General features: G+C 40.0%; 1 protein-coding gene across 6 annotated transcripts in view; it reads left to right on the top strand.

Annotated features, from left to right (window-relative positions):
- The window catches only part of TUSC3 (tumor suppressor candidate 3), a 260,616-nt gene that overhangs the window by 100,335 nt on the left and 142,612 nt on the right, over positions 1-17,669 (top strand). For 5 of the 6 annotated variants that reach the window (XM_075930369.1, XM_075930375.1, XM_075930371.1 and 2 more), the window contains 3 exons: positions 12,293-12,410; positions 14,489-14,629; positions 16,380-16,520. In XM_075930369.1, coding sequence (XP_075786484.1) covers positions 12,293-12,410; positions 14,489-14,629; positions 16,380-16,520 — 400 coding nt within the window. The remainder of the gene's footprint in view (positions 1-12,292; positions 12,411-14,488; positions 14,630-16,379; positions 16,521-17,669) is intronic. The other variant, XM_075930374.1, reaches the window with a different exon arrangement.

The raw sequence follows: 17,669 nt of genomic DNA, 5'->3' as shown, positions 1-17,669 counted from the left end.
CTGGGGTGTGAAAAATCTATATGCCTGAGGGATTTAGTTAGTAAATCCCTATATAGACGGAGGTGGGGGTAGGCGGAAGAATTATTTTGTTGACCTAACTTTCACCTCTTAGGGAGGTGGAGAACCTGTGTTCCTGTCGTATTCTAAATTTTAGAGAAGCCTTTATTTGTACAGTTTATTAAGCTAATTTTCTCTAGTTAAGCACCTGTTTTCATCTTTACAAAATCAAAGAGAGCTCAAACTGCAGCCCTTTTCTTTGCTGAGTTGGTTCGGGGTAACAAAACCCCTTCTGGCAGATATAACATTTTCCTGCAATATTCTTTAAAAACATACTAAGTTTAAATATATTTGGTAATTAATTGTATTCAATGCAAATATATATATATATTTGCATTGAATACAATATATTGTAGTGAGCTTGGATTGCATGTAACTTCTTCAGGAGGGAAATGTAATATAAGGCCTAGATGAACAAAACACTCTTGAACAATGTGCAAGAGAAGAAAGGACTTACTTTTGGGATGATTTGTATGTAGTAGATTTCCTGGGAAGTATGTAGGAGGAGTTGAACATAAATTCCGCAGCTCTGGTTATGGAAAAAAAAAGCCGTTTGATGCTAAGCTCTTAGGAGCAGGCCTTTATCTGCTGATAACCTGTCATATGAGGCCAAGATCAAAAGCCCAATTTGCATAAAGAAAAGACTGAATTATTTGTGGTTGTGCTAGTTCTGAGCTAAGGATGCTATGAAAATTATAACCTCAGGGGGGAAACCATTTGTTGGTTTTGAAAGACTGACCTCCTACTTGGGCCTTGTTGGAGATGCAAGGTAATCTTTTTGTTTGTGTGTAGGTTTTTTTAAATTGTTTGTAAGGTTTTCCCTGTAATGTTTTTACCTTAAGTGGCTTCTGTAAAGAGCTGTGTTGTATCTTGTAACTGCTGACAATTACAGCTGTTCATAGACTCTGGAGAGAACACTAAGCATTAGATGCTGGCTTGTTTAGTCAATCTTGTTTTCTGGAAACATCTCACACATAATTCAAAATATAACAATCATGTGTAGGGCAGGAGAAAACACAATTTGTACAAGCTGGTACCATGATAACTATGGTCAAAATACTGGATATCCTAGATAGAGAATGTTTAGATGGCAATATGTTGTTTAATTTTGTGTGTGTGTGTGTGTGTGTGTGTGTGTGTGTGTGTGTGTGTGTGAGAGAGAGAGAGAGAGAGAGAAAGAGAGAGAGAGAGAGATGCGCAGAGTACTGCTGTCATTGATGGTCCTGCAGTGCTGTGTGTGTGTGTGTGGGAGAGAGAGAGAGAGAGAGAGAGAGAGAGAGAGAGAAAGATATGCGCAGAGTACTGCTGTCATTGATGGTCCTGCAGTGCTGTCTTCCCCTCCTAAACTCATATATGGTGGCCATAGCAGTAACACTATTTTTCCTCTTAGATACTCTGTTCTCCTTTCTGGCTCAACCTAATGAAACAATAATACCATACTAGCACCATTAGTGTCTATTACTAGTTTGATCATGCAATCCTTTTGTGCCAAGACTAAATACAGTTCCTCTGATACCTCTTCATAGCAGCTCTTACAGCTAATTGGAAGATGATGGCTCTGTATCTCTATCCCTTTCAGTAGTACAAGACTTCAACTTAAAAAAAAAAAGTTAGTTTTGTTGCACCCAAAATACAGGCAGTCCCCGGGTTACGTACAAGATAGGGACTGTAGGTTTGTTCTTAAGTTGAATCTGTATGTAAGTCGGAACTGGCGTCCAGATTCAGCCGCTGCTGAAACTGACCGCCAATTCTGACTTACATACAGATTCAACTTAAGAACCCCAAGCTCCCCAAGTCAGCTGCTGCTGAAACTGATCAGCGGCTGATTCCAGGAAGCCTGGGGCAGAGCAACTCTGCCTCCGGCTTCCTGTAGTCAGCGCTGGTCAGTTTCAGCAGCGGCTGACTTGGGGACGCCTGGGGCAGAGCAGCTGGGGTGCTGCTGGGTTGCTCCAGTAGCACCGCTCCTCGCTCCTTGGCGCTACTGGACCAACCCAGCAGCACCCCAGCTGCTCTGCCCCAGGCGTCCTGATTCAGCCACTGCTGAAACTGACCAGCAGCGGCTGAATCAGGACCTGGGGCAGAGCAGCTGGGGTGCTGCCAAGTTGGTCCAGTAGTGCCCAGAGCGGCGCTGCAGGACCAATCGGCAGCGCCCCAGCTGCTCTGCCCCAGGGGCCACAACAAAAGCCTGGTCTGCTGGGGGCGGGGGGGCACACTAGCTGCGCCTCCCCCTCCCCAGCAGACCAGGGACACGGGGAGCAGAGCGGCAGCGGGGTGCCACGCCTCTGAGGCTTTGCTCTGGCAAAGTCTCAGAGGCGAGGGACCCCACCGCGGCTGCGGCTTCAGTCCCGGTGCCTGTGGTCTGCTGGGGACCGTCCCCAGCAGACCACAGGCACTGGAAGTGAAGCCGCAGCCGCAGCGGGTTCCCGCGCTTTGAGGCTTTGCTCTGGCAAAGCCTCAGAAGCCCGGGAACCCGCCGCAGCTGCGGCTTCAGTCCCGGTGCCCCGGTCTGCTGGAGATGGTCTCCAGCAGACCAGGGGCACTGGGAGCAGCTTACGAACGAGGCTTTCTTGCCCTGGAGCTCACAGGCAGCAATCCGCCACCTCGACCTCCGGGGCGAGAAAGCCCCATTCGTAAGTGCGGATCCGACGTAAGTCAGGGACTGCCTGTACGATCCTGGTATGCAGTCCCCTAGAGAACTATCACTTCTGGTACACTGTTGCTTGGCATTTGAGAGTCTAAATAGCAGTTCTCAACCACGTCAGAAAGCTGTGTCACTGATATCTCAATAGATAGACATGATTGCTTATAGAGCCAGTGGGGAGGGAAAGGGGGCAGTAGCAATTCAGAAGCCTGGAGCTCTCAGTGGCGGCAGCTGGAGTTTTCTGCCCTTTAAATCATGGCCAGAACACAACGCTATGTACTCCATGTGACACAGAGGGCTGGGAAGGATGCATTGTGCTCCTGGTGGCATAAAGGGCTGGCTATTCCTGGCCCCATCCCTTCCGGCCAAGGCCCCACTCCTTCTGGGATCACAGAGCTCATGCCTATAACAACATAAGACTGGCCATACTGGGTTAGACCAAAGGTCCATTCAGCCCAGTACCCTGTCTGCCCATAGTGGCCAATCTCAGGTGTCCCAGAGGGAGTGACTCCAGCCATCCATCTACACCCTTTGACAAACAGAGGTTAGGGACACCATTCCTTACCCATACTGGCTAATAGCCATTGATGGACTTAACCTCCATGAATTTATCTAGTTCTCTTTTAAACCCTGTTATAGTCCTAGCCTTCACAACCTCCTCAGGCAAGGAGTTCCACAGAATGACTATGCGCTATGTGAAGAAGAACTTCCTTTTATTTGTTTTAAACCTGCTGCCCATTAGTTTCATTTAGTGGCCCCTAGTTCTTACATTATGGGAACAAGTACAGAACTTTTTCTTATTCACTTTCTCCGCACCACTCAGGATTTTTATACCTTTATCATATTCCCCCTTAGTCTCTCGTTTCCAAGCTGAAAAGTCTGAGTCTCTTTAATTTCTCCTCATATGGGACCCGTTCCAAACCCCTAATCATTTTAGTTGCCCTTTTCTGAACCTTTTCTAATGCCAGTATATCTTTTTTGAGATGAGGAGACCACATCTGTACGCAGTATTCAAGCTGTGGGCGTACATGGATTTATACAAGGGCAATAAGATATTCTCTGTCTTATTCTCTATCCCTTTTTTAATGATTCCTAACATCCTGATTGCTTTTTTGACTGCCGCTGCACACTGCATGGACGTCTTCAGAGAACTATCCACGATGACTCCAAGATCTCTTTCCTGATTAGTTGTAGCTAAATTAGCCCCCATCATATTATATGTATAGTTGGGGTTATTTTTCCCAATGTGCATTACTTTACATTTTATCCACATTAAATTTCATTTGCCATTTTGTTTCCCAATCACTTAGTTTGGTGAGATCTTTTTGAAGTTCTTTATAGTCTGCTTTGGTCTTAACTACCTTGAGCAGCTTAGTATCATCTGCAAACTTTGCCATCTCACTGTTTACCCCCTTCTCCAGATCATTTATGAATATGTTGAATAGGATTGGTCCCAGGACTGACCCTTGGGGAACACCACTAGTTTTACCCCTCTCCATTCTGAAAATTTACCATTTATTCCTACCCTTTGTTTCTTATCTTTTAACCAGTTCTCAGTCCCTGAAAGGATCTTCCCCCTTATCCCATGACAACTTAATTTATGTAAGAGCCTTTGGAGAGAGACCTTTTCAAAGGCTTTCTAGAAATCTAACTATACTATATATATTGGATCCCCCTTTTCTGCATGTTTGTTGACCCCTTCAAAGAACTCTAATAGATTAGTAAGACATGATTTCCCTTTACAGAAACCATGTTGACTTTTGCCCAACAAAGTACGTTCTTCTATGTGTCTGACAATTTTATTCTTTACTATTGTTTCAATTAATTTGCCCGGTACTGAACTTAGACTTACCGGTCTCTAATTGCCGGGATCGCCTCTAAAGCCCTTTTTAAATATTGGCGTTACATGAGCTATCTTCCAGTCATTCGGTACAGAAGCTGATTTAAAGGATAGGTTACAAACCATAGTTAATAGTTCCCCAATTTCATATTTGAGCTCTTTCAGAACTCTTGGGTGAATGCCATCTGGTCCTGGTGACTTGTTATTGTTAAGATTATCAATTAATTCCAAGGCCTCCTCTAATGACACTTCCATCTGTGACAAGTCCTCAGATTTGTCACATACAAAGGATGGGTCAGCTTTGGGAATATCCCTAACATCCTCAGCAGTGAAGACTGAAGCAAAGAATTTATTTAGTTTCTCCACACTGACTTTATCATTTTAAGCTTTCCTTTTGTATCTCGATCATCCGGGGGCCCCACTGGTTGTTTAGCAGGTTTCCTGTTTCTGATGTTCTTAAAAAATTTTTTTTTTGTTTTTATCTTTTGAGTTTTTGGCTAGCTGTTCTTCAAACTCCTTTTTGGCTTGTCTTGTTACATTTTTACACTTACCGGTAATTTGGCAGTGTTTATGCTCCTTTCTATTTACATCACTAGGATTTGACTTCCACTTTTTAAAAGATGCCTTTTTATCTCTCATTGCTTCTTTTACATGGTTAAGCCACGGTGGCTCTTTTTTAGTTCTATGTGTTTAAATTTGGGGTATATATTTAAGTTGGGCCTCTATTATGGTATCTTTGAAAAGTGTCCATGCAGTTTGCAGGGATTTTACTTTGGTCACTGTATGTTAACCAACCTCCTCATTTTTGCATAATTCCCCTTTTTTAAATTAAATGCCACCATATTGGGTAGCCGAGGTGTTCTTTCCACCACAGGAATGTTAAATGTTGTTATATTATGGTCACTATTTCCAAGCAGTCCTGTTATAGTTACCTCTTGGACCAGACCCTGAGCTCCACTCGGGACTAAATTGAGAATTGCCTCTCCCCTTGTGGGTACCAGCTGTCCAAGAAACAGTTGTTAAAGGTATCAAGAAATTTTGTGTCTGCATCTCGTCCTGAGGTGACATGTACCCAGTCAATATGGGGATAGTTGAAATCCCCCACTATTATTGAGTTCTTTATTTTGATAGCCTCTCTAATCTCCCTTAGCATTTCATAGTCACTATTAGTGTTCTGGTCAGGTGGTCGATAATAGATCCCTACTGTTATATTCTTACTAGAGGAGAGAATTACTATCCATAGCGATTCTATGGAACATGTTGATTTATTTAAGATTTTTACTTCATTTGATTCTAAATTTTCTTTCACATATAGTGCCACCCCCACCCGCACGACCTGTTCTGTCCTTCTGATATATTTTGTACCCCGGAATGATTGTGTCCTATTGGTTGTCCTCACTCCACCAGGTTTCTATGATGCCTATTATATCAGTATCCTCCTTTAGCATGACGCACTCTAGCTCACCCATCTTATTTTTTAGACTTCTAGCATTTGGGTATAAGCACTTTAAAAACTTGTCACTGTTTATTTGCCTGCCCTTTTCCGATGTCAGATTCTTTTTTATGTGAATGTTTTTTGTCTGATCTGACCCATACTTTATATCCTTCCATCTCCTCCTCCTGACTAAAACCTATAGAATCTCTATCAGTAGACTCTCCTCTAAGAGATGTGTCTGTCCGATCCATGTGCTCCTCTGCACCAATTGGCTTTCCTCCATCTCTTAGTTTGAGAACTGTTCTGCGACCTTTTCAATGTTAAGTGCCAGCAGTCTGGATCTAGTTTGGTTTAGGTAGAGCCCATCCTTCCTCTATAGGCTCCCCCTATCGCAAAAGTTACCTAGTTCTTTAAAAAGCTAAACCCCTCCTCTCTACACCATCGTCTCATCCATGCATTGAGACTCTGAAGCTCTGCCTTCCTACCTGGCCCTGTGCCTGAAAATGGAAGCATTTCTGAGAATGCCATCATAGAGGGCCTAGATTTCAGTCTCTTTCCTAGCAACCTAAATTTGGCCTCCAGAACGTCTCTCCTACTCTTCCCTATGTCATTGGTACCTACATGTACCACGACCACTGGCTCCTCCTCAGAACTACACATAAGTCTATCTAGATGCCTCAAGAGATCCACAACCTTCGCACCAGGCAAGCAAGTCACCATGCAGTTCTCCCAGTCATCGCAAACCCAGCTATCTACATTTCTAATGATCGAATCTCCCATTACTAACACCTGACTTTTCCTACTGACTGGAGTTCCCTCCCCCCAGAGAGGTAACCTCCGTGTGAGAGGATACCCCAACATCTGGAAGAAGGGTCCCAACTATGGGAAGGCTTCCCTCTCCTCCTGTTGACTGCTTTCCTTCCCTGAGCCTTTCCTCCTCCTTAACAGCGCAGGGGCTGTCTCACCGGAGAGGGGACAATTCTACAGTGTCCTGGAAAGCCTCATCTACGTACTTCTCTGTTCTCCCCACTTTGTCCAGTGGCCTGCAGAGGCTGTCAGCTCTTTGTCTTGTAAAAAACTGTTATAATACTGTCTGGTTTTGTACATAGGGTCACATAATTTATTATGTGGTCTATTACAATTAGTCTTTAAGTCACAAATGTAAATTTATCTTTACTTCTCCACTCCTTTAAGTATTTATGCCCTCATCTGTGTTGTCTTTAATTAGACTCTGATCCTGCAAAGACTTGTGTGCATGTATAACTTCGTGTACTTTAAGTAGTCCTATTGATTTTAAAATAGATAGGTATAGCTTTTCAGCCACCTAGTCACTACTTGAATTATGAGTTAGGTTCAAAATTAAAGTTGATTTGAATTTTACCCACTTTGCTCTTTATAAAATGTCTTTTCACTGTCTTTATAAAAGCTACTTTAGAGAAGTTTTGAAGAATATTTTGCTGTTACCTTCAGTAAGTTCTTAAAAAACTTATTCCAAAACCACTGTCTGTTGCAGACAGTGTAAGTGTACACATGAAAACAAAAACATTAGGAGCTAAACCATTGTCTGAAAAGACAGATATCCATTAAATAAATTGAAAACAGTTTTAATTTAAAGATGCAAAATATATGCAGGAAATTAAGAAAGGTTATTAATTAGTAGGGATATAACTATAATTTGTCATTCTTTTATGATTTTACATAAATATCTAACAAATGAAAGGATACAATAAAGAGAGTGATAGCATAAGGAGGAAATGATATCATCTTCTTCTTATAATAACAATGGTAAGGTTTTTAATAGGTTTAAAAGAACAGTGCCCTACAGTTACTACTCAAAATAGGCAGCGTTCATTTGATGCTGCTTGACTGCCCTCTTCAGGATGCCAATGAATGTATTAGTGTATTTCAGTATGAAATACTTAGCTCTAGCAATTACCAAATAAGTGTATATGGTCAATTTTTTTCTACTTTCAAATCTGGTTTACCAGATGAGACTTTTTTAAAGTTAGTTGATAAGGGTAAAAGTTAGGTTTTCATTTTACTGGATGTGAGATGGACTTAAAGTGATGATCAAGCATCCGTTTTTATTTTTATTTTATTTTTTTATCATTTTCTCTTACACGTACAGCTCCAGCAGTGTTGATGTGGCATTAACTTCAGTATGGTGGCTTGTTTTAAATGAAAAGAACAATCATGCTCTCAACACCTCTTTATGAAAGATGCTTCCTTTTCTCCCCATAAGTATCTGCCTATGCATTGTAATTCCGATCATAAATAGGTATTGCAAAGATAGCCAAGTAGCTACTTTCTATGTCTGTATACTACACCATAATGTGCATGCAACATGCTTTACAAAAAACCTTTTGAGAAGTTTTTAAAACAATGTGTTTGTACTGTTTTTGTATCCCTCCACTGAAAAGGCAGACAGAAGACAGGGCTTAGTAATATAAATACTTAGTAGAAAATAATATGGAAATAATCAGAATGAGTTCTATGAAGTGGAAATCACCAAAAATTTCTCTTAATAACTTTGAGAGCACCCTCTCCAGGAAACTGACAGTTGTTTCACCACCAAGGCTATGTGGTTCCAGGGCTATCTATGCAGCTAATTTCTTCTAGTAGCTAATGCTACTCTCACACTCATGCACCATCCCCCAACCTCTAAATCTTCTTTCTAAAGTGAGCACCAAGAAAGAAGAGTGTTCCTCCTTGAGGTTTAGAGGTGGGGAGCTTGATGGCGGAAATGTGACTTTCTAATGCTGATAAAAATTATTGCAAACTGCAAAACCTATATTTTATTTTGTGTTGGATTATAACATTATTAGTAATAAATAATGTTAAATAGGGATGTCATTGGCAATTCCACCCCCTTTACATCTGCCACTACTGCTCCATTTGTAGCACAACATCTTTCAGCAGAGTATTGGCAAAGTTCTCTCTATATAGCCTCTATTCAAGGTGAAATATTGCATGGGAATATAGCTCTGTACTACTAGTTGAAAGTAATGTTGATTTGGAACAGGGACATCATTTCAGATTCTGGTAGAGGGAGCAGACCTGTGCATGCCATGGTGTGGGCAGGGGGGTAGACTAAGGAGAAGGCTTCAGCAGTGTTACTGTGCATGCTCAGTAGAAGTCAAGCACCAAAAGGGAATAGGGTTTCCAGATGGCTTCAACAAAAATACTGGACACACTTGACATTACATCACAATCTACATTACATCTTATTTAGAAAATACTGGACATTTATATTTTCTCAATTTGTTTCCTGAAGAGATAACTGAAATACTGGACTGTCCAGTTTAAAACCAAACACCTAACAACCCTAAATGGGAAGGAAAAGAATCAATTTCATCTGCCCTTCCACTCCATCATATCTGTCCAGGGGCTAACAAGGCACTGGAAAACTCTTTTCCTTTTCCCTTTCCCTTTCCCTTTCTTTTCTTTTCTTTTTTTTGGCAGACAACTTAGCAGTTAGCTGACAGGAGCACAGTATCTAATTCCTATATAAAAGAAATAAAATTAAATAAATATTAGAGCCACTCGGCTCTAACACGAACATATTCTGGCCTCTTTTGGCAAGTCACTTAAAGGACACTGGTTAGCCTTAAAATTTTAATGTATATTCTTACTTTGTAGAGAGAGATCCTGTCAGATCCTGTCAGCCTTTGGAAAGGGAATTGGGTCTAGTGGATTACAGTAAGGGGGCAGATACATTTTAGCCATATATAAGAAAATTAGAATGGCCATATTGTGTCAAACTAATGGTCCTTCAGCCCTGTATCCTGTCTTCCAACAGTGGCCAATGCCAGGTGCTTCAGAAACCATAAACAGAAAAGGCCCATTGCCATTTATGGTGATCAACAATTCCCTGTTGCCCATTCCAGTTTTTGGTAAACAGAAGGTTGGGGCACCATCCCTGCCCATTCTGGCTAGTAGACATTGATGGACCTATCCTCCTTGAACTTCTTTTGTTCTTACTGGAACCCTGTTATGGTTTGAGTCTTTCCATCATCTCCTGGCAAAGAGTTCCATAAGTTGATCGTGAAAATTAACTTTGTTTGTTTGTTTAAAATCTGCCTATAAATGTAATTGGGTAAGCTTCTTGTGTTATGTTAGTGAAGGAGTAAATAACATTTCCTTATTCTGTTTTTTCACACAATTCATGATTTTCTAGACATGTAACCAAAGTCCCAGTCTTATTAATCTCTTCTCATATGGAGCTGTTCCTTACTCCTGTAGTTTTTGTTGCCTTTTCCAAATACAACATATCTTTTTTTAGGTGGGGTGACCAGATCTGCACACAGTATTTAAGATGTGGGTATGCATTTACTCTGTAGAGACAATGTTGTATTTTATCTTATTATCTTTTCCTTCCCTAATGATTCCAAATATTCTGTTTGCTGTTTTGTTTTTTTGACTGACACTGCACACTGAACAGATGTTTTCAGGGAACTATCCACAATAATTCCAAGATCTCTTGAGTGGTAACAGCTATTTTGTATCCATAGTTAATATTATATTTTAGCATGTTCATTACATTGCACTTATCAACACTAAATTTCATCTGCCTTTGTGCTGTCCAATCACCCTGTTTTGTGAAATCCCATTGTAACTCTTTGCAGTAATCTTTGGATTAGCCCTGGTTCACCCCTTTTTTCAAGAATATTTACATGTTTAATACAGTAATCCAAATGCAAATTCGAGCAGCACAATACTCATTCCTACTCTTTTTCCCCTCTCTGTAATTTGTGGAATATCCAGCAATGTTTTTATAATGATCTAATGATCCTTCAATTAGTTGAATGCCTAGCCTTTTGTTCTTAATCACTTGCTTCTCTTTCTTTATAACAAACTCCTTGCTCCAAAGACATAGCTGCAAGTGAACTCAAACTCTGTTGTGTCTGAGAACTGCCTCTGGAGTCGGGGCATGCAGCTTTAAGCAGGCCTCAAATATGAAATTCAGGGGTTCCAACCTCAGGAGGAGAGGCTATTGCTTCCCTTCCCCCAGCCTCCATAAAAGGCACCCCTGTTTTGGAGTAGTTTTCAGCATATTAACAGTGAGATTAGACTTGCATTGGCACAACGGTGTGCCAATCTACTTGAATCCATTTGCAAGTTGAGGCCCATATTTTCCAGCACAAATTATAATAGCATTTAAATGACACTTTGGGTATGTTTAAACTACACTCCTCTTTCATAAGAGGAATGTAAATTAGACAGATCGAAATTGCATGTGGAGCCCAGATTTGAATTTCCCATGCTTCATTTGCATAATGGTGGCCACACGTTCTTTCGAAAAAGGACTTTTCAAAAGTAAAACCAAGGTCTAGATGGGGTTCTTTCAGGGGAAAAAAAAACTCTGAGGATTACAGGATCTTTCGAAAAAGCGTGGGTTTTTTTTCCCCCCAAAGAATCCTGTCTGGACTGAGGTTTTACTTTCGAAAAGTCCTTTTTCGAAAGAATGTGCGGCTGCTATTATGCAAATTAATTGTTGGAAATTCAAATACCGGCTTCATTTTAAATTTTGATCTGTCTAAGGTTATGTCTACACTACACTCTTCTGTCGGAAGAAGGATGTAAATGAAGCACTTCAAAAGTGCAAATGAAGTGGGGATTTAAATATCCCATGCTCCATTTGCACAATCATGTCATGGTGCTGTTTCGAACAAGCGCCATGTCGAAAGTGAAACCACAGTTTAGATGCATTTTTTCGACAACGAGGTGATTTTTCGACAGATCTTGTACTCCTCATTAGACACAGCCTAATTTACATCCCTCTTTCAAAAGAGGGATATAGTCTAGACATGACCTTTATGTAAAACTTTTTATGTTTCCAATCTTAAAATCCATTTTAGTTAGGATTTTGTTTGTGGGTTTTGTTGCTAAGATAACTTATAATAGCTAACTGTAAGCAGTGTCGTAACTATGTTGGTCCAAGCATATTAGTGACATAATGTGGGTAATATATTTTATTGCACCAAATTCTGTTGCTGAGACAGACTAGCTTTTAAGCTACCCAGAGCTTTTTTCAGTCTGGGAAATATACTACCAGAGTTACACCTTATAGTTTGCTGTGACACTCAAAGCATCTTTCCCAGAACTGAAAAAGAGCTGTGTGGCTTGAAAGCTTCTTTCTCACCAATAGAAGCTGGTCCAATAAAAGATATTACATCACCCACATAAATTGGTTGTAATTCTGGTACTGTTTTAGTTAATCCATCTGTTCTGTTTGCAATTGTTACAACTGGTTGTAAAATCTTTATTGGTAATGAACTGCATTCAGATATATATATATCTTTGCCCTCTTCCCTAACAGGCAAGCTAATGAAGAGTATCAAGTACTGGCCAACTCATGGCGCTACTCATCTGCTTTCTCTAATAAATTATTCTTTACTATAGTGGATTATGATGAAGGGGCAGATGTTTTTCAACAGGTAAAAATATTGAATGATGTTTTTTTAAAAAAAAATTGGCTAGTATAGATCATATATTTTCAATATTATGATTTTTTTTTTTTTGGTAATAGAATGAAGAACAACAGTGGGGAAATAAGTCTTAAATATTGTGGCTTGTCAGAGGGATTTCTGTTATGCACGCTTGATAGTTGGCAACAGAAGATAAACATACATAATGGCCAATTTTTCTATATGTCAAATGTTGTTTACCATATGATTTCAGTTGTATCAAGTTTAAATGAAATGTATCATGCCAATGTTAAAATATGAGTGTTTGCTTCTATTGGACACTGTAAAACAAACTGACTACAAAAAAGATTTCTGGAAGTCAAGTGCAGTGAAAACCACATTTATAGTTAAACTTTCCCAAAGGTTATCTTGACATAAAGAAGTACGTACATGAAGATTTAATTAAAAGTTTAATTCCCTTTTTGTATGGATTGTAGAATAATCAGTCTTGAAACTCTTTGGAAAAAATGGGAATTGTTGTTGTAAATAGCTATGGTTGCTTTGTACTGTGGAAAACCAATTTTAGCATATAAGATAGCCTCACAAATTCACTTTGGCTTGGATAGTCAAGTTCAACTTGAATTGTCATTCTAGAAAGCATAATATTTTCATCTCTTTGAAACTTAACCCCTTGTTTGGCACTAAAAGAAAAAAATAATCAAAGCAAGAAGCAGCAGAAGTTAAAACATTTTTACTGAATTGTGAGTTATTAAAGTATGAAGCAAAAAGCAGACCCACAGTGTATAAGCAATACAAAGTAAAACTTTGGATCGTTTTCCAACAAGACTGTTAGAGTACATTGTACAGAAATAAAATGCTCTCTCCAAATTTTGATTTTTATTTTCAGTTCAAATATCAATTTTTGCACACACTAGATATGTTTGGCCCAGTACATTGCTGGTGTAAAGTGTAACAACTCCATTTATTTCAGACTTTCATTTGCATGTGATCATATCATGTTTTGGATATGTGTGTTGATGCTTAAAAGAAGCACACAGGATCTTTTTCAGGGGGATAAGGCAACACGCCGCATTTATTGATAATATAACAAAGTAGCATATGCACATGCACACGCCCTGCTAATGGAATAGTTACCAGTCTGTTGCTCCGCCCAACCTATTAGCCAGATAGGTCGAGTATGAGTGGAGGAAGCCAGGTTCTTGTCAGTCCGGGCTGATGCTTCATGGTCTTAGCAGGATGGGAACACAAGAACCATACAAGACACCCCATGTAAGTCTAAGCATTTTGCCTTGCCAGGCCTTAATCAGTCATTCAGCATCACAATCAATCTTTGTGCGAAGGTGATATATGCTTATCGGGAAGTTGTTCTAACGGTTATTTGATATCCGTATGCTGACAAAGACCCCAGCTACCTTACCCATTACAAAGATAGCTTCCCCAATTATCACCTCTAATACTATTAACTCACAGACATCTACCCTTCCCCACCTCTAATATCATTAACTCACAGGCATTCACATTCCTTTCTCCCCCTCCCCTCCCCCGCATCCACCTTTTGTTCTGAAATGTGATTTGTCCTTTTCATATGTGTTCATTTTTTTAAATTGTATCCTTTGGTATATATGGCTGACTATTTTCTTCCACTATTTGATCTGAGGAAGTGGGTCTGGCCCAATAAAGCTCATCATCTAATAAACCATCTTGTTAGTCTTTAAAGTGCTACGTAATCCTGTATTTTGTGTAAGCTTAATGGTATGTGATAGTTAAAGTATGTGCTTACATTTTTGCAAGATTGAGTTGTAAATATTAGTTGCAACTTTGTGTATTATTAACAAGATATTTTAAAGATGATACTTTGCTAGTTATATAACAAATGGACATATTAGGTAAAAGGAACACTTACAATTGAAATGGTTTATGAAATGACTATGGTGTCTTAAAAAGCCTAAATGAAGAAACTGAAAGGAAAGTTCTTAGGACTTTTTCACTAATAGAAATGTATATTTAAATGTTTGAAAATCCACTAACATTTATTTAATATTGTTGTAACTTCTTCTTCTTCTTTTTTTTTTTTTTTTTTTTGGTAGCTCAATATGAACTCTGCTCCGACATTCATGCATTTTCCTCCAAAAGGTAAACCCAAGAGAGCTGACACTTTCGACCTGCAGAGGATAGGATTTGCAGCAGAGCAGCTAGCTAAATGGATAGCTGACAGAACAGATGTTCATGTAAGACATTTGACAATGTTAAGACCAATTCAAACTTATCTTCTGTTTTATGATGGACTGACACCCAGAACTGTTTCCCCCCTCATGTCTGTTTATTAGAATCTTAGAAGATATGGGTTGGAGAAGATCTCAAGAGGTCATGTAGTCCAATCCTCTGCTGAAAGCAAAACCAATCCCTAATATAGGTTGTATCTCCCTTAACTGGGACTCCCTGGTCCAGCAACATCTGTGGTGGAGCATGGATCACAGATATTCCTGGATCACAGAGTTCAGGAAGAGGGGGAGGTCTGGCAGCAGGACAGGAGCCCTGTAAGGGACACCAGCAACTCAGTCAGGAGCTCTCTGTGTGTGTGTGTGTGTGTGTGTGTGTGTGTGTGTGTGTGTGTGTGTGTGTGTGTGTGTGTGTGTGTGTGTGTGTGTGTGTGTGTGTGTGTGGTGGGGGCGGATGGTCAGCATGGCAGAGAGTTCTGGCCCCAGCGGAGCTCCCTAGCCCCAGTGGCTGGGGAGCTCTAGCCTAGCAGTGGCCGTGGAGCTCTGGGCCTAGTCAGGGAACTCTGATCTCAGCTGCAGCAAGGGAGCTCTGCTCTGGCTGCTCAGCTCTGGCCATGGTACTCCAGCCTTAGTAGTAGTGCGGCTGGCGAGAGCCCCTGGTGGGCTAAGGCAGCAGTGTGGGCAGGCTGGAGCCCTAGCGTGGTGGCAGCACAGCCACAAGGGGAGGGACCTTCCTTGGTCTGGAAAATCCCCTTGTTCAGGACTAGTCAGGTCCCGAAGGTTCTGGACCAGCAAAGTACAACCTGCAAATCATATGAAATCTACAAAAATGGGTTAAAATAATTATAAAAAATTGAGCTGTGACTCTTGAGCACACTGTGGTAACTTAAGTAATTTTATAGTTACATTTTCATCCAGACTTATTCTAGCACAAAATGAGTGATGATATTGTGACAATTATTTGATAAAGGTGAGCATGTATTTGCAATGTTATTTACCAAAGTATGAAGTTTCAGAAGTATTTTATGCCAAAAATAATGACACAGGCATAGCAATCTGCAAATATTTTGAAGGAAATTATTTAATATAGTTGAATGTTACATTCAGTTGTCTCTTAAAAGTGAAATAAAAAACTCTGAAAAATAATAACTGCACTGCTTAAGTTTCCAGTTCAGTAACATGCAGAGGGACTATCTTCAGATTTTAAGATAAATTCAAAAACACAAAAAATCTTGTGCTAGCAGTATTGCTTATTGATACTTACGTCATAGTCATGCAGGAATACAAACAAGGTGCAGTGGATGTGGTCTTATTAGGCCACAGTTTTACTCACTTAAATCTGTGAATATTTGGCAGTAATTCATGCAATGCAGGGAATTTTTTAAAAATCTTATTCACTTCCACCTGTTTGGAAAGACTGCCATCAGCGTTTCCCCTTCCTAGATTGGATCCAGACAATTACTGAGATCCCCACATCCCTCCACTCATGTGAGGGTTAAAGAGGAACTGGGAAAAGGAAAGGAGGAAGTTCTCCTTTGTCTGTCAGGTATTGACTTTCAATAGTGTGATATTGTGTCATACCTGTACAAGAACATGATTAATATAGAAAATAGTGTGCACTCAGTAGCACATTGGATCACTATGCTGTGTGTTTGTGTGTGCATGTATATATGTGTGTGTGTAACATTATATCACTTCTGTTTGTCAGAAAATGGAAGAATAATTGATGCTTTTGTTTTCTTCTCCCATGCCCCTGCAGATTAGGGTATTCAGGCCTCCAAACTATTCAGGCACTATTGCACTGGCTCTTTTAGTGTCGCTTGTTGGTGGCTTACTGTACCTACGAAGAAATAACTTGGAGTTCATCTACAACAAGACTGGCTGGGCAATGGCAGCTTTGGTATGCTAATATTTAATATTGATTTTAAGTGTCAGTAATATTGTACAAGTTTTATATTTTTATGCAACAACAAAATACAAATATCACTTGCCAAGTAATTTAGGAAGTACTGCATTAACAAGTTTGTGAGAATGAGACTATATTGAACATAAACTTGAAAAATGAATAGCTGTGTTAAGTCTTATGGGTGGTAAATCAGAAGCATACAACTGAGAATTTTACTAATTTATTAGCCAATAATTAGCTCCACTGTTGTTGGTGATTAAATATGCTGTTCAGCACCTGACCATGATGGTGACCATGATTGTGAAAGGTTAAAGAAGGTTAGAGAGGCTACAAAATCAGAAAATGGAAAGATAATGGGTGATTTCAGTCATCCTCATATTTACTCATCATATGTCACCTTAGGGCATGATACAGAGATGAATTTCTAGATACCATGAATGACTGCTTTTTGGAGATTCTAGTCTTGGAACCCAAAAGAGAGAGGCATTTAATGATGTAGTCCTAAGTGGGGTACAGGATCTAGTGCATGAGTTGTCTATTACTGAATTACTTGTTAACACTGACCATCATATAATTAGTTTGCATATTTGGAATGGGAAACCGCACAAAACCCTCCCCACTACAGTATCATTTAACTTCAATAAAAGAAATGAGACAAAGATGAGAATATTTGTTAGAAGGAAATTAAAAGAAGCAGTCACAAGGGGTAAATGGTGGCAAGCATCTTTGAGACAATTTAGAGGCCCAGCCTAAATCACAAAAAATAAGTAGGGGGACCAAAAGGATGTTGACATTGTTAAAAGAGCAGAGTAATGGAGGCTGTTGGAGGTGTTAAAAAAAAAAAGAAAAAAAAGTCCTTTAAAATTTGGAAGTCAAATCATAATGCAAAAGATAGGAAGGAGTAAAGGCAAGAAGTTATGGACATGCTAAATGAATTACACGCATTCAGGCCTGCTGACAGAAGGGACAGACAAAGGGGGCAACTGCCCCAGGGCCTGGTGATTCAAAAAGCAGCTCCCAGCTGCTGCTGCTGATACTGCAAAAGTGGCAGTGGCCGGAGCCCTGGGTTCTTTAAATTACCACTGGAGCATTGTGCAGGCGCATTCTGGTTGGTTCTGAGGACTGCTAGGGGCATGTGGCATG

Source organism: Pelodiscus sinensis, chromosome 5 (genome assembly GCF_049634645.1).
Source record: "Pelodiscus sinensis isolate JC-2024 chromosome 5, ASM4963464v1, whole genome shotgun sequence".
Lineage (NCBI taxonomy): Eukaryota > Metazoa > Chordata > Testudines > Trionychidae > Pelodiscus > Pelodiscus sinensis.
Note: the sequence above shows the minus strand (reverse complement) of the source record. Positions and strands in the feature narration are given on the sequence as shown.